Below are 24,613 nucleotides of genomic sequence, written 5' to 3' on the forward strand. Positions count from 1 at the left end.
GGCTGAGGTTTATTCAGGCATAATTCAGTAGACTTGGCTACAGTATTCTTCACATTTTCACAGAGGCTGGCTGGCGACATGTACATTATGAAAAAAAGAAGAATAAGCAGATAACCATGTCAGATAAATGCATTCCACGCCCTCAAACTGAACTCACAGACACAATTAAATTCTCTTTTCCTTTTCCAAATGCTTCCCACTCCTCTGGTTCTGCCACAAGAACACAAAATTTCTTGTCACTTCAGTCCCTTACTGCATCTCCCTGTACCTCCCCAGGCATTTTTGCTCCTTCTACCATGCAGCTTTTTAAGAAACATGATGTCTTCCAGTGCTAACACCATTCTGTTCCCAGGTAACATCTCTTGCCTCTACAACCCCCAAGTCACTCAGATAATTCATCTGGGCCACCCAGAATTAGTGAGCTGTCTCTCAGTTCTGAGGATGTTGCTGCCCTTTGCTACTTCTTCCATGTCACCTTTTTGCTCTAAAATACTTTCACCAATCCTCAGCCTTTAACTTCCTTTTCTAAATTTCTCCCACATTTCTCTGTTAGATTTCTAAAATTAACACAATGACAATGAACACTTTAAACTCAGGAACTCAGCTGAGCAGTGTATTGAAATGTTGAAGTGTTAAAAATACTGCATGTCCTTTGCACAGAATTATTCAGTGTACTGCTCCTCTTTCCAAGCCTTCCTTGGCACCTTCTCCAGAACACCAAAACCAAGTTCATTACCCTGAATATGGATTTTAATTCTTATTAAAGCACTTTGTCACAAGGCCATCCTCTCTACACCTGCTCTTGGCCCCTCTGCTCCAAATGCCCTGGGAACACCCCTGCCTCGTGTGGCCCATGTCTGTACTGCCAGATGTAAGCTGGGAACAAGTAGAACACACTGATAATTATCATCATAATTAATCTACGGAGCCTTGAACACATTCTAATTTCAAAGGTCGGCAATTTGCACCCGTAGCCCTCGGGTGTTCAAGTTTCTCATGAAAGGAAAAGATACCAGAAAAGGAATTTGTATTTCAGTGTTGAGAGTCCATAATTTATTTGGGTTTTGTTTTTTAAACTACACTGGATTTTAAATAGTAATAGAAAACAAAACAAAGTAAACAAGCAAACAAAACCACAGTGGGACACAGGCAGAAGCTGAATGAACTCTCTCTCCCAAAGTGAAAAAGGTTAAATTCTTAGCATCAACTACAAAATTAAGTTTATCTAATGGATTTTTTAAAAAATAAACACGAAAAATTTAGCTGTATGGACATGCACAACAACTTTTTCATTCCCAGGTAGCACAGTAACTGTGCAAATGAAGGTGGAGTGTTACTGATATAGAAAGACAGACCTTATCTTTGCAGTTTTATTCATACTTTACTCCTAGTATTTTATGTGAAATACCACACAGAACATTATCTCCACTTAAAAAGGAAAACTGAGAAATTCATTTAGGGATTTATTAAGTGTCAACCAGACCAGTACATCTTGCACATAAGTGAGATACATGCTGAAATAGTTTAAAGAAGGTTAAAAAAGAAGTAAATTATTTTTGCTTTATTTGTTTCCTCCACATTAGTTACACTTGCTGCACAGATGGCTGTACATTGCAGTGCACCTATCTGCCTCTTACAGCCCTCATTTCTTCAAATGCTTTTTATCACTATCAGTGGGGAAAAATATATTTGCATATTACAGCTAGGCTATCATTCAGAAGAATCAAATAACAACTGCAAATAAATTACTTTAAAAATGACATGAGCATAAATATAACACAGAACCACAAAAGGGATCTTAGAGATAATTTATTTTCAACATTTCTGCCATGGGCAGGGACAGACCAGGCTGTTTAGAGCCCAACCTGGCCTTGAACACCCCCAGGAATGGGGCAGCCACAGCTTATCTGAGTAACCTATGCCAAGCCCTCACTGTAAAGAATTTTTAATAGCTAATCTAATCCTACCCTCTTACAGGCAGTTACCCGGAAGATATATTATCAAAATATTGGTAACACCTTAAATTAACACTGTCTTTATAGCAGTGATAGAGTGGTACTGCTCAAAGTTCACATGGAAACTTCACAGTAGGAAAAACCAGTGTAATAGGCAAGCCTGCCTTTTAATTCCATTATTTCTGCAAAACCACATTTTTTAAACATGCAAGTACAATGGCCACAACATTATTACATGATCTGAAAGCACTACTTTTAGAATACTGAATCTAGTTTCTGAAACTACAAAAAAGTCATCTCAATCTTAAAAGGAAAGCTAAACTGTTCAACTGCAAAAATATAGAATGAGAGCAGCAATCTGGAAAAAGCATCAAATTAGAATACTTAAGATGTGGACATACTATTTTAAAGTAGAAAGGAACTAAACACAGAATTGTAGAATGATAAAATGATAGAATGGTTTGGATAGAATGGGATTGGAAGGAGCCTTAAAATACATCCAGTTCCAATCCCCCTGCCATAGACAGGGACACCTTTCACTAGACCAGGTTGCTCAGATCCAGAGCAACAGAAGTAATTGTTTGGTACTAAGCTCTGAATTCCAGCATCAAACAAGTTTTTTCAAGAACTAAAACAAGAGTAATACTGTCCTTCCTGCAAGTATCAGAAGAAGGAAATCCAAATATGTTGATGGAAAACCAACTGGAACTCTAATCTGTTCTTTGATGCTGACACTGCAGGAGGTTTGAGGTTAACTGTCATTTACTTTAAAAAAGAAAAACAAAATAAACAAAATAATACTCCACAAATAATAAACCCTAGCAAAGCAGAGGGGAAGTGCAATTTTATACTTGAAGCAAATGTTGCAAAAAGAAATTCAGAGTTATGATGAGAGGCAGAGTGACATTTATAGCATTAAATACTAAGCATTGTACATTTAGAAAGGGAACAAATTTACTTGAACGACAGGAAAAATTCCCATTCACTTCAGTGTATAAAACCAACAATGACCAAATTACCTCTTAAACACTTACCTTCTCACATTTTGAAACAAGGTCTAATGGGATAGTTGACTTGCTAAGAGTCTTCTATTTATTGACATTTTATAACAGTGAAAGGATACGAGGAGTTCCTTCTGTCCTGCACACCAGGTAGAGACAGGCAGCAATGATGTGGGTCCTCTTTCTGCCTCGGGTTAGATGTTTGCTCACAGCCATCTTGAAAAAATTAAAGGCAGTATCCAGACAATGTTGATTGAGTTGAAGCTGGTTTCCCAAGTGGTGAATCTGACGCTTCCCTAGAAAAATTAACAAGGAAAAGATAAACTTAACAACTGTGCAGTTAATGTGCTTTTACATTGGGGTCTTTTAGTGTTGGGGTTTCTTTTAAAGACAAAATTAAGGAGGCATTTTGGATTTCATCTCTTTGTGAAATACAATGACCTCTCAAGTTTCAGGAATTATTTAGCCTCAGCTCCTCAGGACAAAAAAAATAAAAAGCCTTGTTTTGGACTGCTAAAATTGAAACACATGCAATCAATGAGCTCTGGAACACTAAGCCACAAACATCAGTCCCACAGAGGATCCAAACCATAGCCAAGACTTCTCAGACAAAAGATTATGCCCCTTCTCTTAACATCATTTGCCAATTAGCACTTGATTAGCTGTAGCCAAAAACCAGAGGTCATTATGTGTTTGACACTGACGTGCAAACAGAGAATTTTGCTGCAGCTCTCCAAGAAGTGATGGAGTTTGCTTTTCCTCTGACCACAAATGAAGTCCACAAGGAAAGAGCTCTGCTCCTGGCTTGCCCGTGATCCCAACGATGGGAGGCACTTCCTTCCTCCAAACACGTTTGCACCCCGGCCTTCATTTGAGGCTTGTCTGCCAGACTACTTAGGTTAGCTTGTGGCTTCAGGAAACAAATGTGCCTTCACCCTCAAATAAAACAATAAAAAGAAAAAAAGTGTGTTTGGGATGATTCATGGCAGGAAGTGGTCCAGCTGCTGGGACAGATGCGGGAAGCAAGGTCCAATCCGTCCCTACAGCTCCAGCTTCAGAAGAATGTGCCGAAAAGACAGCTTAAGAAAAAAGATGGGGGAAGTCACGAGGAAAACAGAGCACTCCAGTTCCTCAGCACACGGGGTCAGACAGCCCATCAAGAAAAATCCTTTAATTCAATGTGCTGGGCAGATGTTTCCAGCACACGTATTTACAGGAAACTCATCTGCTCCCTTCAGAGATGAGAGGAGCAGCTTGTGGAAGGGGCACAGAGGTGCCTGCCATGCCTACCACTGCTCACAGGAAACAATGGCAACCACACAGTGCTTCCCAGAACACCACCAGCACCTGCACATCTTAACTTTATGCAGATCCCTACACAGTTTCACTAATAATATGGTAAAAACACTTCAGCTCTGAACAATCTTTTGCCAAAGATGCTGGTTTTAACAAGAAGTGACTCCAGCCAGGCAGCTGGGGTCAGCAGGACTCCAGCCAAACAGGAGCTGCCACAAAGCAGCAGCTGCTCCTTCCTGCACACGAGGAAATTACTGCACTCACCACCAAGATATCCTTTAAGGCACATTGGTCAACCAGGTGTAACATGTTTGGATGTGAAGTAGGAGCAGAGGAAGGATCCATCACCCTCCATGGGAGGTGTGGGCTCAATAAGCTACTGAAGGGTAATCCAAAGCCCATTAGGTGAACAGATTTTCCACTGCCATCAGCAGGCCCTGGACTGGCACTCACCAGCCTCGAACACAAATACTACATCTTCCTAAAATTAAGGTACTAACTAGCACTCAGTCTTTCCAGAATTTTATTTCATACTCTACAGTCTCTATGCTGCTGCTTCTTCTGTCCCTTAGAAAAAGTCAGTTTAGACTCATTTGGGGAAAAAAAAATGCACTTGAGTACTAAACACTCATTTTGCAGTGGCAGCAAGCAGCTTTCCTTCAAAAACAAAGAACATACCAAAGGAGGGAAAAAAGAATAACATACAGGGAAGATACCTGAAAGTAATTTCTTTCATAAGCTATTTCCACCACTGAGCTGCTCCCATCCCCAAGCTCCCATTAATATTCTGAGTATTTAACCTTTTCTTAATTTCAAATGTTGAAATATAATTAATTCATTATAATCCATCCTAAGAAAACAGTATGCTTGTTTGAGTAACATATGCATTTTTAGCTGAGCTCTTCATCCACCATCATATTTTAAAGTAGAATTACTTTAGAGGTAATTGTCTACTGAAAAAATACCAAGAGATCTAAGAGAAACATACTTGTCTACTTAAGAAATGCTATTTCTCTGAATGTTTTACTCAGCCTTCTGCAGACCAGAGAAGGTTTTAATTCTGTGTGCTAGGACTCCCTCAAGCTGCTCTGTGGTATTATATCAGTCACACAGTTTGTGGAAAAACAAGACAACTGTTACACTGCTGCTTATTCCCAAAATGAACAACTTAATTCAGGACAAGAATCTTCCTTGAAATTAAGTGTATCTTGATGACTAACTTGGTTTTGTCCTTATTTGTGAGAAGAGAGAAAGAAATGTACTACTTATAGCATCATCTAAGATAAACATTTACATTCTGTAACCAGTCTCCTATTTACTAAAGAAAGATCAAAAGCTTTGTTGTTTCCCCATCACCACCTCCGCCCCTTGAATTTAACACGACAACAAAATTCTATTTTTCTGGTATCTTATGTAATACTAAGAAAAAAATAGCTGGAAAAGTTAGCATTAGCAATTGTGCTTCTAGATTTCTCTACAGGAAACGTCAAGATACCTTTTACTCCTTCTGGTTCCTTCCCAGATTCAAGAATGCACTCACAGAGTCCAAGGAAAGGCAGATATCAGCTGGATGGCTGTCACCCCAGTACTGCAGTACACAACCAAGCCATTGTAGAGTGCCCTCACCCTAGTCAGATGACAACCAAATGTATGTCATTTTGGGACTTCTAACCTTTTCTGCCTAGCTGGCCAAGATGACGTTTCCAGAGCTGAAAAATGTGTCTCCATAACATTTTATTTAACTATAAATACAGTGATTTAATCTGTTGGTATCTGAAGAGCAGATGTTCATATATAGAGAAATCTGGTTTAAGAAAACAACTGATCAAAATAAACTCTCTATCCAATGCTCCAGTTACTGCTGACAAACAAGAAAAGAGTCCAAATACTCATTCATACTGCCAGTCCTCTACATGAGAAGCCCTCAAAACTGAGCAGTGGGAGCCTCAAACCTTACTAATCATTGGGATCCTGCTCCTCCAGCAGCAGGGTCAGTGCAGGGAGGAGCTGCCGAGCAGCTGCAAGCTCCAGGGGTGGGAAGATGAGCAACTCCCTCCAGCAGACCTACAGCACTGCATCATGGCCATCAGCCCTTGAACATCCTCCCACTGCTCCTCACTAGCTGGGTGGCATTTTACACCCTTGCAGTTGCTGTTTGCCTCCTGTCTCCATCTCTGCTCTGACTGCCAGCGTGGCTCCAGTCAGTCCTCAGGGCTGCCCACGCTGCCACTCACCCATGGTCCAGGGAGCTGCTCCAGCAGCTGCAAGGATGCAACAAGCCTGAGGATCTGAGATCTCAGCCAGAACAGTGGGAATATCCAACAACACAATGCAGTTTATTAGCAATCTGCTCCACTCAGTGTTCACCTGATTCCATCACAGTGCCACAAACTCCAATGAATTGGGATTCTCTACTGGATGGAAAAGAACTGATACACTTTAAACCCTGTCATGCTCTAGGTTATAGAACACTCACAATCTTCCTGACTTTCTTGTCCATTTTATCCTGCAGGACAGCTTTTCAAAAATTTCAGTGTGACCCTGCTCTAAAAACCTGCAGTTCCTATCTCAGTACAATAAAGGAATACCATCACGTGGAACAGTCAGAATTAAGTATAGCATTTTTTTTCCAAATTGCTATGGAGAAGCACAAGTTCTAACACAAAATATACAGGGGTAAACCAAGTCTCTTAGTAGGTGCATCTTTTATTAGCAATTTACAATAACCATTGTCTCTTTTGGGCCTTACAAGTTTTTGACACATGCTGGGATTCTTTTTTTAAACCACAAGAAATAGCACCTTTGAGGTCAAAGCTTGCATTTCAAGCTGCCCTTACAATTTAGCAATGGCAAGAAAATTGGTATCTAAGTACCTCTGGGAGAAGGGCAGGGAACACTGTCATTTTAAAAAGGCAGGACAAGCCAAACAGCAAGGTTTCAAAAATCCTCCCCCTTCCCTCACCAGTAAAACAGTAATAGATTTTCCTTTAAAGAGCAAAAGAACAAAAGTCTAGAAACGACAGAAATTTTGCACTGCATGGAGCACACACCACGCAATTCCCATTTATTTCTCAAAGGCTCATCATGCCATCGGGTGGAGGGGGAGGCAGGGGGAGAAGTGAGAGAAAGAGAGAAGTTTGCACTTCTGTAATCAACACACAAAATCAAGTTCCCAGGCTACCAAGTAGTAAAGTTTATCACGCTCCTGAATCTGCAGCAAAAAACAAAAGGCTCTTTTCAGCTTCTAGTTCCAAGCCTACTAAAAAAAAAAAAAAAAGTGTTTCTACCCATCTACTCCCAGCATGCTGAAAGAAACACCATCATCTTCTCATCTGATGCCAACTTCAGTGCTTTGAACTGGCACAGCAGACCTGAAGTGACAAGTTCACATAGGACCACTGAACACTACTATCCTTTTATTTCAGATAATTTCCATTCTTTTGACAGAGGAAAGAGTGGTTATTACAAAACAAAATGTGTAGGCCAGAAATCACTGTAAAAAAAACATAATATCTTGCTTCTATTAAATGCTTACACAAGAGGCAGTTGAAAGCAAAACTGCAGCTTAAGTTATAAAAGAAGCAAAGTAGAAAAAGAGGGGAAAATCAGACATATTCTTTACAAGCAATTTTCTCTCTTTTATTATCTCATTACTAGAGAAACATCTTGTTCTCTTCCCCTGTGGAAGAGGAATCATACATTTTTTGAACCCCTTAAAAGTCAGTAACATCAAGCAGCTACAGGTCTACATTACTCTTCTCTGGCTTCTGCTCATCTGCAACCTTTCCTTCAGTCTGACAGAGGCTGTGACACTGCTATTGCACAGTACTTGTCAGGATGAAGCATAAGGTTCTAGGGAAATAACGGGCAGTACAAAGCCAGAGCCTAAATGAATTGTTATTACGGCACTAAAGTGCATCATCAAAATCCGGGCATATGAATTTTCCCCCCTTTCTGCAGTTTGCTCAAGGAGCCCTGAAAACTAGTGCTACCTGAAGCAGGGAACAGAGTTATGTTAACAGCACTAATCCTTCTTTTGCAAAAAGGATTGTTATGGTAACAAACACTAGATTCTATTAAAAGGAACATTTTGGATGGTTCTCACTTGGGTATTCATTTCCAGCATTTGAATTACTTTACCAACTGAATTTTATGTGCAGATTTTGTTCTGCATTTGCGTTTTCATTCCTTTTCTTTCTTTGAAAAGGCTCCCCAAAAGCACACCAAAAAAAGGGGGAAAAGAGCAGTTTTTGTGAGCATCCCTGCATGCTTAGTCACATCTTTCAATTTCAGCAATTCCCAGTTCAAAGCCTGAATGAATTTCCTGCTCTTTGCTTCATGCCAGGCTTCTATGTTATTTGTATTACAAATCAGTAAAACAAACAAACAGAGGCACAACAGGGACAGTCCAGTGGGGCTACACTCATGAAGGCTGGTCCCAGCAGCCTAATCAAGGGGAGAATCCTGTGATCAGAGACAAGAAAACATTTAAAGGGAGGGAGGGAAGCAAGGCGACGGCTGCAGCGCTCACACCGAGCATTTCCAGCCACACACACAATACTGGGAGCGAGGAACAGCTTTATCCCTGTGAGTCTGTAAGGAAAAAGGCCAATGAGCAGTAAAAGTAGCAGCACAGCAGGACACTGCAGCAGTGCTGACCCAGCACAATAACAAGTTTAATTTTATCAAGGTTAGCTAAGAGTTATTCCAGTAACACCTAATTGCCCGTGAGGAAAGTGATGACCACGCTGGCCTCGTGCCATGCTCTGCCTAACTTGAGCCTAGCTCCAAATCCCCGTCTTGCCATCTGGTTGTGGGTGCACCCCACATCCCCAAACCCAGGCTCTTCCACATAAGATCTCCCCAGTTCTTCCATGGGATATGTCAGTCCCCAGACTGAGCAACCTGGAGCCCAGGAACACTTGGCCCCGCTCCAACGGATGCATCCCCAGTGCCTGTGTCACCTGGCAGACCTGCTTCAGGGGCTGCCCAAGGGTACACTCTGTTCCTGTTATCTCAGCAGAATAAAACAGTTCCTGGCCCTTTCCCTGCAACATTTCACCAACTGTGCCAGCAAAACTGCTTGTGGTAATGAACAGAAAACCAAACCGGTAAACTGACCTGTGTTAAAAATAGCCTTGTGAAATAAAAAAGACTTAATCCAGACCTGTTTACTGAAGGATTGATGCCTCCTCTTTATCTCTGTAGGGCCAGGCCCAGACTATCTGAGTGCAGACCTGTATTCAGTTTCTCTGCCTGCTGACAACAATCCAACCCATCTATTTTGTGTCCCATGAGAGTACCCCATCTACCAGGTGCAGGTCCCCTCTGTCCTGGTAAAGCCCTTCCAGAGCACATCAAAGGCTCATTCACTCATTCAGCTTAGGAGAACAACCATGCATCTTTAAGATTAATGCCTTAAAAATTCAGATGGTGGTCACTGCTGCAAACCACTTTTTAAATATTTGATACTAAGCTACTTTTCTTTCACCTAGAAAATTTGCTGTTAACATCTCTTCTCAGAACTTACCCGTACTTCTTTAAGTATTCATTCCCTCAAAATTGGCCCTCGTATTCCATTAATGCCAAAACACCCACGTAACTTCCCCCACCCCCCTCCTCAAGCACGTTTTCCATTCCCTGATCCTATGATACCACTCCCACATGGACATCCTCTGCATATAACCATTTGAATTAATTTGTTTTAACCACTCTGAAAAATCTGGCATCGCAAGTGATTTTCTGCATGCAGTTCCTGGAATTCTGCTTCCCTCACAGGTGGCACTTCCACTGCTGCCATTTCATTCCCATTATCCATCTAACTGCTACCCACACTTCAACAGACGAGAAGCCATACGGCTGATGCAGAGGCTGCACTTAACCTATTGCTAATCTTGCTCATCATCCTCAAGACAGCAGCTTGCTCATTTCTTAACCCTGCTTAATTATTCTCTTCAGCACAGCTAAAGAACTGCTTGCTCATAAAGTCCTTACTGAACTTCATTTAAGGTGTCATGTAGGGAAACCAGAGTCAATGCTGACATTAAAAGAAAACAAAAGCAAGAAAACCCCAACAAAGCCCTTATCTGTTGATTCACCAGCATTGAAGGAACTGATCAGAACTGTTTTAAGTGAAGCTAAAGCCCAAGCTGTTCCTGCAGACAGCGTTCCCATCCCCAACATGACATTTACATGGCCACACACTGATACAGATGAGGCAATTTGCTGTGCTGAAAATCAACCCAAACAACAAAAAAGCTGAATTTTCATTTGGACCAGTTCCCTCGTGTAACTCAACAAGCAGCCTCCCGAGCCCTAACGGCGGCAGAATGTGGCAGGGGCGAGGAGAAATGCTGTCAGCAGCCACATACACGTGGATCAACTTAGAGCAAATGTGAGACTGAAGCCTAAATGGGTCAAAGAGAGAAGTACACACTATCCCTACCCTTCCTGCTGTTTCCTGCTACTGCTCCCAGCCCTCACTTCTCCTCCTGTACTAGGCTTACACAAATGTCTGACTTACCACAGTTTAAACAAATGCTATCGTGCTCATTAGTTATTTGTCTATTAGAATGATTCAGGTCATTTCAGATTCATTTTGGAAGAAAGCAAATATGGGATTTTTTATATCCAAAAGTTTAGCTAACTGAATTTTTTTACTCGCAGAAGATTTGCAGCTGTTTCAAAGTTGAAACAGCTGGAAAGCTGCACTACTGGCAAGAACTGTGAGCACATGTATGATTAATGTAGCATAACCCTTACCTGTCTCACATTAAGGGAACTGGAAAGAAAAAATTAAAATAACCAAGAACTTTTAGATAGTGGTAGCTTTTGGACATGCAAGATTTCCTTCTGAAAGCACCACCAGTTAGGTCTTGCTTTAATCTTCCGCTGTATTGTTTGGACAGCGATTTTATTTTTTAAATTACATTTCAAAGGACAGTTATTTTTAGAGATTTTTCTATATCTCTCTACATGTAAACCTTCTCCCTTATACTTATCAATTACCAGTTGTTACTCTTGTCACAACAATAAATGGAACATTTCTGCTGTCACACAGCATTACTGCTGATGCAAGCACTACCTTCAACCACCCAAGATCATTTTTACATCACTGCAAGAATAAAAAAGAAAAATATTAGCTCATGACATAATCTGACAATATTGAAAAGAACACTTTTTAAAAGTTTTAAAAACCTGCAATTCCAGCATTATGAGAATGATAGAATTCATACTTTTACAATGTAGAAACCATTTAACTAACAAGCAACTGTCCTCTATCTACACAGCTAGAAAAATTAATGCAAACAGCACAATATAGGAAAAAAATTCCACTACCAATTGGTAAAAGTTATCAATATATTTAAAGCAAAACAGAAATGAAGACTGAACACAAAGGGATCCATTGCTGCAGTGGAAAACTTTGCAGATGCGAGCAGCATATAAATCAGTGCAGTGTTATCTGCTCGCTGACAGCCAGCTCTCCTGCCTTCCCTGCAGACTGGGGCTTTCACAGGCACACAAGAGTGAAAGCTGACAGGAGCCATTTTTCAGCCTTGCAAACACCACGGAAGCCGACAGGAGCTCCGGGAGTCACAGCGCGTCTCACGGACCAGGAGGATGCAGGAGCTGATGGCATCCCCTGCCAGAACTGCCACTGAGACCAAGGGACAGGGACAGGAGCAGAAGTAATTGAGTTACCACAGCTGAACAATTACCACTTCCCAGCTGCACTGCAGCAGCCATTAGATAAGGTCACACATACTAAGATTGTTTAAAAAAAACCCAAAAGCAACCTTCCTGTTTAATCCATATTCCCTGCTATAAAAACCAGTCCAGCCTTTCCCTTTTCCTGCCAAGAGGCCCCTGTATATCCCTGTGAACCTTCCCTGCTTTCCTTGTCCACCTTTAACACTAACCTTTTATAACATGCCTGAGAATTTACTTGTTCCTCAGAACCATTTTCCTCTCATAGAGTTCAGCCCTGCTCCTCTGCACACCAGTTGTTCTGTCAAAATACAACTGTTAGGGGGAAGTTATTTCCACTCTCCATCATCCAACTGTGCAGGCAGGCAGGACCATACAGACAGACACTAATACCCACTCTGCTCTCAGCCTCTACTTAAGGTTGCTGCTGCTTCCTCAGGACTGAAAAAAAATCTGTGAGCCCAAAGCTACTTTTGGGCTCTGATTTTCATTGTGGGGGTTTGTTTTTGAGGCTTCAGGGTTTTCTTTCTTTTCTCTTCCCCTACAGTTCCACGTACATATCTAACAAAGCACACTTTCTTCCCATCCAAAACCTACCCAACTGGCAAAGAAGATGACACAGTCATTTCCAAAGTAAAAATTTCATAAATATCAACTAATTGGAAAATTTCTTAAATCATCAAAAAACATGGAAATACAGTGAGAAGGCATCAAGGTAAAAGGATGCAGAGAGAAGTAGTTGAGGGGGCGAAGAAAAAGAAGGAGTTATTAGAGATATCAAAGGGATAGAAGATAAAACATGATCTAAAAATGGAAGCAGAAAGAGAGAATTGAAATCAAGCATGGAAAGGCACAGAGCTGTTACAAAAGCAAGAAAGACTGTATTAGGTTAATACTTATTTAAGGTATTTTTATATGAAGCTGACGAGTGGTCAAATACTTATTCCTTTATACAGAAGGGATAAGAAGCCTGGCAGTTAGGTAAGACAGCATCAATTTTTATCCAGGCTGCAGCTGAAGAATTAAATTCTGCCCTTAGCTTGTCCCTGGCAGCTGAGTCCATCAGCTACAGCATTCATGCAAGCAGTGTGGTTCTGCAGGGGCTGCTCTCCTTTAGCACCACAATCGGCCTATTTAGATCAAAGCTACCGCTGCCCTTGGTAATTGCACCTCTGTCCTGCCCAGAGATGATGGAAGACATTATGGACAGGGCTTCAGCCTCAACTTTGCATTTCCTTCCTTTTTAAACTGAGCATAACTGAAGGTTGCCACAAATCTCAGTTTAACCATGTAGTGAATCAGTGATGCCATTTATCAAGTCAGTGTCTCGTGGTATCTACTTCAGCCTGGAGCTGGAAAGAGATTTATGTTCAAAGAGAGAATTCACATATTTCAGGAACAGCCTTGTATTTCTTTAAACAATAACATTTATATAAGTCAGATGTACAGACTGGTTCAGTATAGAATTAAAACTACAATGCCATCCACATATTTCTAGAGAGCCAATGTGGCCCTCTTAGAAAGTATTTGGCATATCTGAATAATATTTATCTTTATGTTTGTGATGCCTTCCATTTATATGAGGCTACTATTTATGTATGGGATGTCATATGTCAACAACTGTTTGGGATGAGGAAGTTCTCATTAGATTTTGTTCTTCTCCTCTGGAGCCCTGATCACCCTAGAATAGAAGATTAAGAGCATGGTTGGGAAAGAGGAGGTGGATGTTTAAAGACCCAGAGACTGAACTTAAAACCTTCACCTAATTATCAGACATGATTTTTTAAGAGAAAAGCAGATCACTAGACCTCTGGAAGATGAGGGAAGTTTAAGCCATAAATAGATATAAGCATGAGTTCATGCCTAAGGGCTAATAACATGAAATTAAAGGAAAATGTAAGCACTATGTTAACAGGACCTTACAACAAAACTCACTGGACCTCATAATAGTTTCCCTAGGGAACTGGTGGAAGCTCCCACTCCTTGGAATATATGAATCCAGTAAGGGCAAAACACAAGAAAAATTCATGATATGGAATGATGCCATATAAGAAAAATGGGCTAAGATGATTTACTAGGTTAAAGGAAGTTTTTATGCTTTTGCAAAACCATAACCTTTGGAGCGAGGCTGCTTTGCATGACAGAATCATTCTGTATTCTGTGTGTACAGAACAAGGGGAAAAAAAATCCCTCCACTCTTTCCTCCCCAAGTAGCCACCACTGCTGACTTGTCCAACAGCCTTCAGCCTGCTCAGTTTGATACAGATCAACACCGACCCACTGTCAATCACAAAGAACAGCCTGACCTGGACAGCAAAGATCCACCTGCTCAAGTTTCTGCCTCTTAATTTTTTTTTCTTTCCAGTCACCACTCCATTCTAGTTTTCCTAAATTAAATATTTATTGAATTGGCATTAATTATTTATTAAATACTGTATTAACATCATATCCAACAAAAAAAAAACCCCAAAAAATCTCAACACTTGTTCATGCAACAAAATCTGAGAAATTTTCTCCATAACCAAATCTTAAGACACCAACTTCCTTTGCTGTTCTAGATGATCCACTTACCTCCTGTGTGTGAGTCCTTAGTAGTTAAAGAAAATTTTAGGTAAGCACTACTACATTTTTCTTTTCTTTATGTGCTGAACCTCAAAGATCAATTACAACAGGGCATTTTCTGTGCAGCCTGACTCCAAGATAGGATGTGAGATCATCCATTAAACATACGTATCCAAGACTAGATGCATTATTAATTCCTTTTCCTCTAGGTAATATGGTATGGTGAAAAATAGCTACCAGAGAACATACTGACTACTAAAGACTTAAACAGAAATCAGTGGGTTTATGTGATGATTGCTATGCAGCAACCTAATGGATCTCATTAAAGGAGACATGGATTCTTCTCCCCTGACACTGCCACTGCTCCTACAGGATGCTCAACACAAGACAGAGTATTGATTGCAACAAACCCGCAAAATAATTCTGAGAAAAGCTGACAGAATAATCTCTCTGAATTTAACATTGTCCGGGTCTGACTACAGACAGGTCTAAATTTCATAGCATTTTCTGATTGGTGACAGTGTTTAGAATTTTTCTTTTTTTTTTTTTTTTTAATAAACTGACTATAAAACACTACTTGCCTCAGAGCTTCAATCAGGCAGGTGCTGTGAACACCAAAATGAGCTTTTTCTTTGTCTTTGGGAAGTTGTAATCAAAGAAGCTGCCCTAAGGAATCGCTAAACATCAGCATCATCTTGAACCTAACTAACATATTGCTTCAATACAGTCCACAGAGTAAATTCTATTTACTGACCTGTTTCAAGATCCACAAAAATAAACAAACACTTCAATCAACTGCCTGACTCAGACCTGTTTATGCTACAAGCAGCTCCACACTGAAAGCCTCAGAAGTTCTATTGCTACATTAATCAGCCTCAAGGACCATGTTTTCCCTCTGCAAAACAATTATAATCTGGCCCTTCCTACCTTTTGTATTTTACTTGAGTATTACAAAAAGCAGACAGGCTGATGACATTCTACCTAGCTTTGTGCAAGATAACCTTACATCCACGTATCCATGTCCCTGGCAGCTACAACAGCAACAGCACACCCCAAAGTTCACATTTCTCTATGGTCAAATGCCATCCTACTGCACTGTCCTACAACAAGAAGTATAGGTGCTGCTTTGTTTAATCCAGCTTTTATTATCTTAAGCACCCAACTCCTACTGAAGGCCATGCTCCTATGGATGGGAAGCTGAACTTGGCACAATCAAACATTTCTGAGGGCCTGAAATCAACTGTGGTTTTACCCTCTAGTAGCAGTGCCTGTTATCATTTTGAAATCGGAGCACTCAAACTTTAACAACATCTTGCTGCAAGTGGCTGTTATTATGTCGTCTCCCTTTTATGCTTCCTACAGACTGAATCAGGAATGGATATCTGACACAAGGATCCTTCTTAGCTTAACAGGGAGCGAGTGCTTCTGGAGGAGATGGAAAACCACACACAATTCCCTGTGCTGAGCCATGGAGGCTTGTGACAGCCCTTGACTTCTGCTGCAAAATGCAGAGGACACAATTCATTCCAAATCTACTTTTTTAAGAACTTAATTTTCATTTCCATGTGACTGCTTACACTCCCCTATGCTCCCCTTTATCTTCTGCTGAAATTTTCTTAGGATATTGAATTTGGTATTTAATATTCAGTGTCACTGTAATCTCACAACTTGACTTTGCTGGCACGACAAATCAGTGTTTCTCAGAAATCCAAAATAACCTCAAAGCTTTTTTCCCTCTATGTCAAAGACCTTGATCAACGTCAAGTTTCCTCTTTTTCTTAAAGCTGGGATCAAACACTGCAATGATCTCAGAACAAAATTTGTCGTACATGTCAGATCAAAAAGTAAAGAGCAATGTTGGGGAAAGCAAACTACCCACACATGCAGTAGGAAAACTGTGTAGCTGATGGCAAAAAGAGCATCTGAGCACCACTGCAATCCTGCAAAATGAACATTTTTTCTATTCCCAGTTTCCCCAGATCTATAATAGGGTGCAAACTACCCTTGAGGAAACCATCTGCCATCAATGCATGGTGGACTCACCATGGACAGAGAACACAAAAAGACTAAAGTATGTTTATGATCCACAGGATGTCTAACAACTTTATTTTGACCAAAGCTACAGACACCCTTGTGCTCTCAAGAAAGAAGCTGGCAGCAAGCAAGAGTTAACTTTTAGTATAGGGCCAGCTGGAATAACACAGACCACTCAGACAACAAACGTCACCTCACAAGCACCCTGGATTTGTTCCAAAAATCACTTGAAAAGTGGTATTCTTTCTTGACACGCTCAAGGACTGATTCAGCTTGCACCAGAAACAGTATTTTTTTTTTTCCTAGTGCTTGTCAGGAACCATAGTTTCTAAATCTACTTTGAGATGCCTTTGAATAGTCTCAAGATACACGTTTTCCCACAGTATCACTAAGCAACCTTGTGAATTATTTTCCTTGTATTTAAGTTTAAAAACAAGATTTCATGTAGCTAAATATGTCAGATTATTTCCCCACCTCCTACTTTCTAAGAAGAAATCTTTAGATATACTTTTTTAAGGTGGAAAGGGACTACTGTATTTCCAAAGCTAGTCACCCACATTAGTATTGCTATGAAATCACTTACAAGATTTCTGCTGACATTCAATAATTTTATTTCTAGCTATTTTCCCTGAGCTTTCACAATGAGGGAGCAAGCAAACATAACACCTGCTTGGATTTGGCAAGCTGCTTGGGGCTCAGGATATAAGGCAACCCCTTTAAAATCTTCTAATTTATAGATGCTGATTTGTTGACAATAGGACAACTTCATCCTCACCTTTGAAAATGAGGATGAATTTGAATTAACAAATTGTGAGGATTCATCTCACATTTAAAATGGAGGCTGATAATTAGAGAGGAGTGAATGATAAATTAAGAGCTATTAGTGATTTACTGCATTTTCATATAAAGTCTGTCTTCCTCTCCTCACTCCACAGTAAACATAGGCTAAAAAGCAGGAGAGAACACACAAAAACCTCAGCCTGAAAACTAGATTTGACTGGACCAGCTGGGCCTGTACTTTTCATCATTTTATTTTTTGTAAGAGTATTTTCCCTATCCTTCTTGGATTAGAAGAAATCTACATTTTTATTTCACAATAAATCAGGTAAAATAGCAGAGGATGAAGTTGCCAGTGACAGCTGAAAGGGGAAATCCAACATTCCCCCATCCATCCCACCACCACCCCTTGCACCAGCTCCCAGTGCTCTAAAGATTTTGTGCTGAGACACAACCCAAGGGAAAAAGTCTGTCTTCTACAGGCATCAGCCAGAGCAAAAAAGAGAAGTGAGGCATGCCTTGGCAAGAAGTGCAGCCACAAGCCTGGGTGAAGCTCATCAGCAACACACAACTTCTATGCTTTGTCTAAGATTATAGAAACATCATAGGATGATAGAATGGTTTGGGCTGGAAGGGTCCTTAGAGATCATCAAGCTCTAACCCCCCTGCCATGGGCAGGGACACCAGGACCAAGCTCCAGCCAACCTGGCCTTGAACACTTCCAGGGATGGGGCAGACACAACTTCTCCAAACAGCATCAGCCAGTGTCTCACCACCCTTAAAGGGAAGAATTTGTTCCTAATATCTAATCTAAACCTAACCTCCTTCAGCTTAAAGACACTCCCCTTTGTCCTGTCACTACATGCCATGAGCAAAGACACCCATCTTCTGATCTAATTTACAAATTGTCTTTTCCCATGTAGAAGTATTTCTATGCATCTGAGCTTGCATGTACATGCACATGTGCCCAATGGAACCAGAAATGCATCACCTGGCTCTGCTAAACTCTGGAAATAAGTGCCAGGATGACTTTTAAGGATGATCACTCAAGCTCTATCACCTGTTCTAACCCATGAGTGTGTCTGGAAACCGCAGTATTTATGTCTCCTTTTTAGACAAGATAATGTGATGCTTTCTGAAAAGGAAGGACATTGAAGGTGGATTTGTCTTTTACATCAATTTTGTAATGACAGTAAACAAGCAACCTCAGGTTCCTTAGTTCTATATTGTTATCAAAAAAAACCTCAAGCCTCAAACCAGACCTAATAACCAGTGTCTGCAGAGCAACCCACTCTCAGAAATTCATCCTAAGTGGATGGACTACAAAGCAAAGTAGCAAATTCATGATTCCTACTGTAAAAATGCACAGAGTGCCTTCCCTGAATACTGACTTAGAAGACCAATCAAATAGCATATCTAAGGTACAATGGAAACACTAATCAATACATTCTCTCTGAGGTATGACAGCTATACAAGAGAAGGTGTGGGTGTAATTCCTGTACGTCCTAAGTGATTCCACAAATCCAGCTCTGTGTATATCTCAGAAACTGGAACTGTGATCCTAATCTGCTTTCTTCACACTATGCATTTCACAATATACTACCCAAAAGTACAATCAATCAACTGACTGAGTGGTGTTGGGGCACATAAAGGAAGAGTATACAGCTTTCTTCTAAAAATCCCATTCCTAATTGATTTTATTAAAAAATCATTTATATGTTCATTCATGTAATACAACTTCTTGGGGAGTCACACACTTGGATATAATTAGCCACTTTTTTTGTGGCATTCAGTGCTAATGACCTTTCTTTGAAGAAAGATCCATGTTTGATTTTTCTATTGTTCAAACTTAAGAGAAACCTCTTTGGGTTGAAAATGCAGGAATCCTCTGAACTGACTTTAAACACCTAAGCAATCAATGGCCTTTGCAATTAATTTTCGCTGTGTTTGTTTGGGATAGCTTTGTTGTAACAGCATGAAGGCTTTAAATCTTGGTGATTAAAGCCATTTTCTAGGTACATACTTGGTGTCCCAAACAGTAATATTAGCCAAGCAAATACAGCTCCTGCTGACATCCAGGGCAGGTCTACACAGCATGGATCAATACCAGGCTTAAGCATGCTAAACCCAGCTTGCTACACTGGAGCCTGGGTTTGAGGAGATCACACTGTACTTCTCTCTCTCCTTTTTAACTGTCATTTGCTTATAATTTCTATTAGAAAACAAAGTTAAAAGAAAAATCTCTGTGTAGGAAATAATAACATTCATTTTTCAACTGTTACATCCTCAGTGTAGGAAATTACATCTAAAATTACAGCAATAATAATGCCTTCAGTAGGGGTATGCATTTGAGAATTCTTCCCCCTCCTGCAATTACTTAAACTTCCTTCATTTCTATCTACATGTTTAGCACTGCTTAAGTTTAATCTAAGCAGCCTAGTACTTAGCTGTTTTTATTGTCCAAAATGATTCAATTATTTGAGTACAAAGAGGGGGAAAACATCTTCATCTAAAAGAATAGTTTGCAACTTTAAATTTATGATTTTCCATTCCACATTTAACCATAAACAACCAGTTCTGCAAAGCCTTAGGAAAAAAACAACTTTCTTTACAACTCTAATTACTTTACAACTACTGAGGGGAAAAAATTACTACATTTTATACGTACATTGCAAAGTTTTTTCTAAATAAGAGAAAAAGCATTACATTTACTGAAGACATTTGAAAGAAATTGTGCATTAGGAGCATGGATTTCTTTTTTTAAAGAGAGTCTTTCTAGAGTAAACTGGAGTTCTTGGCCCTCCAAATTCACCAGGTTAAATTACATCTCATTCATGAAACAGGTTATGTCCAGCTTATGAAGAGACATCACTCTTCAGCCTTTCATCTTTGCTAGAACATTCAATATTTGCATATTACACTCCTTCATTCCTTATTGCAAGCCTTCATAATCAGCACCCAAGAAGGAATCACACTGACTACAGCCCACACATCCAGCATCCAACCTCCTAAATTACCCCATATAACATTTTCACATCAAACATGGTCATAAACCGTGTGAAAGAAAATTCTGCTCTGAGCAGCTCTCACAAGAGCAAACCCAAAATTTTCAGGACAGGCTCTACTTTAAAGACATGGCTAAAGAAAGAAATTCTCTTTCTCACCACTCCTCCCATGAAATTACACTTGAGAAGTATGGCAATGGCAGAATTGAAACTTATTTTCCAGGCATGTTTTGAGCAGTGTGTAACAGCACCACCTGGTGATTGAGGCTGCACAGGATTTTCAACACATCCACTGAGTTAAGGCATAGTCATTGGCACAGAAGAACAGCTTTAAAGTCTGGCTGTGTATAATTTGGCTCTTTTTTCCATTAAAAATACATGCAATTTTTACAAGCAAATGGTAAGATTTTGTGATTCTGTTGAAAAATTAATCGAACTCCTCAGACCTAACATCAGCGGACTTCTGATAGTAAGTAAGGAAAACACTTGACATATGAACACTCAGTTTAATAAAATACAGTAACTGGTTCAAATGTTTTAGCATACTAGGTTAACCAAATGATTGTTTAAAGGTTTTCTTTGCAGTTCAGACAGGCAGAAAAGCCATCTCAGAACCAGAAAGAGTCAAGCCTGGGTTACTAAAATACTTGAAAAATATCAAACTGGATGTCATGTATGCTCTATTTTCTAAACTGATTAATATATAAACATTTTGGTCCTAAAATGCATTACAAATTTTACTGCTGCTCCATTGAAGCATTGCAGAACATCTAATACACATTGCTGGAAAAAATCCTTAGGGAACTTGAAATGAAAATGTACTCCCCAAAGATGTCATGAGAGACAAGAATTCTATTAGAGCTGAGCATTTCTTCTTCATCACTCCTTTTTAAGTTGCGACTAAATTAGCACAGCCTGCACACTCCAGGGTGTGTGCTGGGAGGAGGGAGGGGGAGAAAACGGAAGATATCAAGGCCTGAGGCACTTCAAGTGGAGAGTATCCATCTGCCAGCAGCAGTCAATGAACAGAACATTTCTAAAAATCTTCCCACTCATATTAAGTCAAGCCAAAAGAACACAAAACACCTTCCTTCACTCTGACTGTGCAGAACTGAACATAACAGGACAGTGGGTTATAAATAAATGTTTTAAAAAAAGCCACTAAGAGAAAAAAGAAAAAGAGAAGCTCACTACGCAGCTCTGCGTTCAGCCTCTCCTGCTGCAGAACGGGTTTAAGAGGCTCCTGCTCATCTCCACGTCACCCATTCCCTCCTCCAATCCACAGTGGCATGTGGAGGAGTGAAATGATAAAAGGTAAACAAGAAAAGAAAAAAAAAAAAGGGTTGGTTCTTTTTATTTTTTATTTTGCTTGTGAAACCCAGATCTTTTCACTGTCCCAGTAAAGAGGCGCATTGCCCAATCTAACGCCCAGCATATTTGGATGAAGGGAAAGGAAAGGGGCAATTGAGGGGTGGGAAAGGCTGGGATTGAACTGGTTTTGCTGGTGCCTATCGTGGAACTGGACTCCAGAGCTGCAGGATTCTGATGGCAATACCACTGAGAGGAGTTCCCAACCCTTTCCACAACAGCTCCTTCCCACCTACACCCCACATCAGCCCTTGGGCTGACACCACCAGCCTGCAGGGAGGGCAGCAAACCCCAGGACTGCAATCATCCTGGCTTGCAGGCTGGGACCAGAGTTTGGTTTTTAGATTTTTGGTGGTTTCTTCTTTTGAGCAGGGGGCTGTCATAGGTCAGTCTGCTAATACATTTGCTGGTGTGGCTGTACTGGATGCAGGAAGCTCCCACTGGCACACATTGCACACCTGACACAGAACCCAGTAGTTTCTGAATTTTTTCTGTTGTTATTTCTGCAGAGGTCCAGAAGTTTAATGCTGTGGCCATATATCAGAAAAACAATCTTCCAAAAAATTGCAATAGCTCCAAAAGCAAATCACACTTGCACACCCTCAGGCTTTGGGAATTCTTTCCTGTACTGTCACATCACCTGCATTCCAATTTATTCCACAGAGCAAAACAAAAAGCACTTTCAACACGACAAGAACTCAGCACTATCAGAGAACACAGCGTTAAAAAGCAAAAACAACCTTCCTCCTCTCAAGTTTTGAGCCACAGTGCCTTATAAAATGACACAAATACTTCAAAACTCATGTTTCAATGTTCAAGACAGTCCTATGCCACAAAAGTGACATAGATATTCTTTCATTATCAAAAAAGAAAGTAGCAGTTACATGGAACTTAAACCAAAGCTATATTACCTGGAATATATTTTAAGCTTGCCTAACAACATTGCAAAGCCAAAATTACTTAATTCAGATGCCTGTTAGAAGAGGCACATTACTAGGGCTGAAACTTACAGATATTACTGGAGGGGAAGGAAGGAGAGAGGCAGGCACCTATTTTCTGCCACACTGTACAAGAAGGGAGATAAACCTATTAATACCCAAGTTCATTTCCTTGTGAATAGTACTATAAAAAGCAAATGTTTTAAAAAACATTAGCCTAGTAGGTAAACTATCTTTAAGTACAGGATTGCTCTCAAGAGAAATGACAGGTTTCAATTATCTACACGAGGCTGCAGGGAGATAAATCTCCATCAGTGAATTCCACAAATGGGATCAGTATCGTGCTACTCTTGTGTCACAGAGAAACTGTCAAATTTAATAGGGAGAAATTTGGAGATACAAAAGGCCAAAACTTTAAGATCCAAGCAAGAAATTTCACAAGTATGCAGAATTTCTTCTCTTGTTTGATAAAATGAAGGAGAGATTTGTGCTTCCCAGCCACAAAAGTTCTCTTGCCCACAGCCAGCTAATAAACCAAGAGACAGAGCAGAGACCAGAGAGGAGACAGAGCAAAGGAATCATGAAAGATGTTTTTAACTCCAAAGTCACAAACAGGCCAGTTCAAAGCAGCTGAACATGCAAATATTTCTAGTTATTAGTTAAGTCATGTTAACTCATTTGATTAAAAGTTCAATTTTATTGTTTTTCAACTTCAAAGACAGCCTTCAAAATTAAAAGAAAAAGTAACAACAGAGACTGTCTTCAGCCACAGGACAATCTCTCTGTTTACTCAGTCACATACAGACTGAACCAACACCTCTGAGGAATTTTAGAAATGCCTTTTCTAATTTTTCCCTTTTCTGGCTAAGCAAACACAGGAATAGAGTTAGGAAGACCAGCAAAGCTTGACTCATATATTTCAACCCAGTGGAATGCTGTGCTCAAAGTTTTAAGTTGTCAATTAGCCTCTGGGACAAAATCTGGGCATTATCTCCAGCAGATCCTCTACTCTTAAAAAATCCCAGATCTTCTTCTTAGAAACATAAGAGATCTCATTAAAGGATATATGGATTCTTCTCCATTAAACTATCCCTGTAAGGATAAAGAGCACATCAGAAGCATCTCCAAGATAGGTACTTTATTCATCATTCCCTAGCTGAAATTCATCATTTCAACTCAAATAGAAACTAATTAATCAATGTATAACCAAAAGGTTGTCTCAGATCAGCTGATGAGCTCAACTGGTCTTTTAGCAAAGGTAACTGGAGATGATGAAGTACAGGGTCTGATTAGCAAAATGAGATTGAAGAGATTCTCCATGTGCTTAAGGAGAAGCCAAAAGCCAGAGTAGCAGAAGGATCTCAGCTTCCTCAGACTCCTCTGAATCAAACTCTAGAGTAATAGAGAAACAGGCAGGCAAATGCAATTTTCTGCTTTTACCCAAATTCTTAGAGTAACTCATGCTAGCTAAAGAGCAGGTTTTCTGCCCCTGAGGTTTTTTGTCTGCCTGCCTTAAGTGTTCTTCCCATCTCTTCACGTCTTTGCAGACTAGTGCAGTTGCCTGCAAACCCTGTAAGATGAAGCTCTAAGAAAAGTGTGCAAGAAACTGAGATACCCTGAAGACTCAGCCACCAGGGAGTCCAGCATCAAGTTGTGGCTTGTGCTGCTGGAACTTACCAGAGCCTGCATCAAAGGAGAGGACTAGGAAAGCCCACACTTACTGACATCCAAGCAAGCCTCAGAATCACAGAGGTCCAGAAAGCTGGAAGTCAAACACAACAGCCCAGTAACACCAGGAAAGTTCCCTGTTGAATTGTTATGTGATCAGTAACAGCAATCACAAATGTGAAAAGGCAAACAAGCGGGGAAAACAACATTCTTTTAAAATTTGTTTGATGAAGAAGTTAAGGACCAAAGAATTAGCATTCCAGGTCACAAGTCTTCTGCATTCCTGGCTCTGGAGCATGTTC

At 40.2% G+C, this 24,613-nt stretch overlaps 1 protein-coding gene across 1 annotated transcript in view; it reads right to left on the reverse strand.

Annotated features, from left to right (window-relative positions):
• Nucleotides 1–24,613, reverse strand: part of BRF1 (BRF1 RNA polymerase III transcription initiation factor subunit) — a 170,709-nt gene that overhangs the window by 124,554 nt on the left and 21,542 nt on the right. Inside the window, exon 3 of the mRNA XM_056492506.1 lies at nucleotides 3,079–3,252. Within this exon, the coding sequence (XP_056348481.1) occupies nucleotides 3,079–3,252 (174 nt within the window). The remainder of the gene's footprint in view (nucleotides 1–3,078; nucleotides 3,253–24,613) is intronic.

The sequence above is a fragment of the Oenanthe melanoleuca genome, chromosome 5 (genome assembly GCF_029582105.1).
Source record: "Oenanthe melanoleuca isolate GR-GAL-2019-014 chromosome 5, OMel1.0, whole genome shotgun sequence".
NCBI lineage: Eukaryota > Metazoa > Chordata > Aves > Passeriformes > Muscicapidae > Oenanthe > Oenanthe melanoleuca.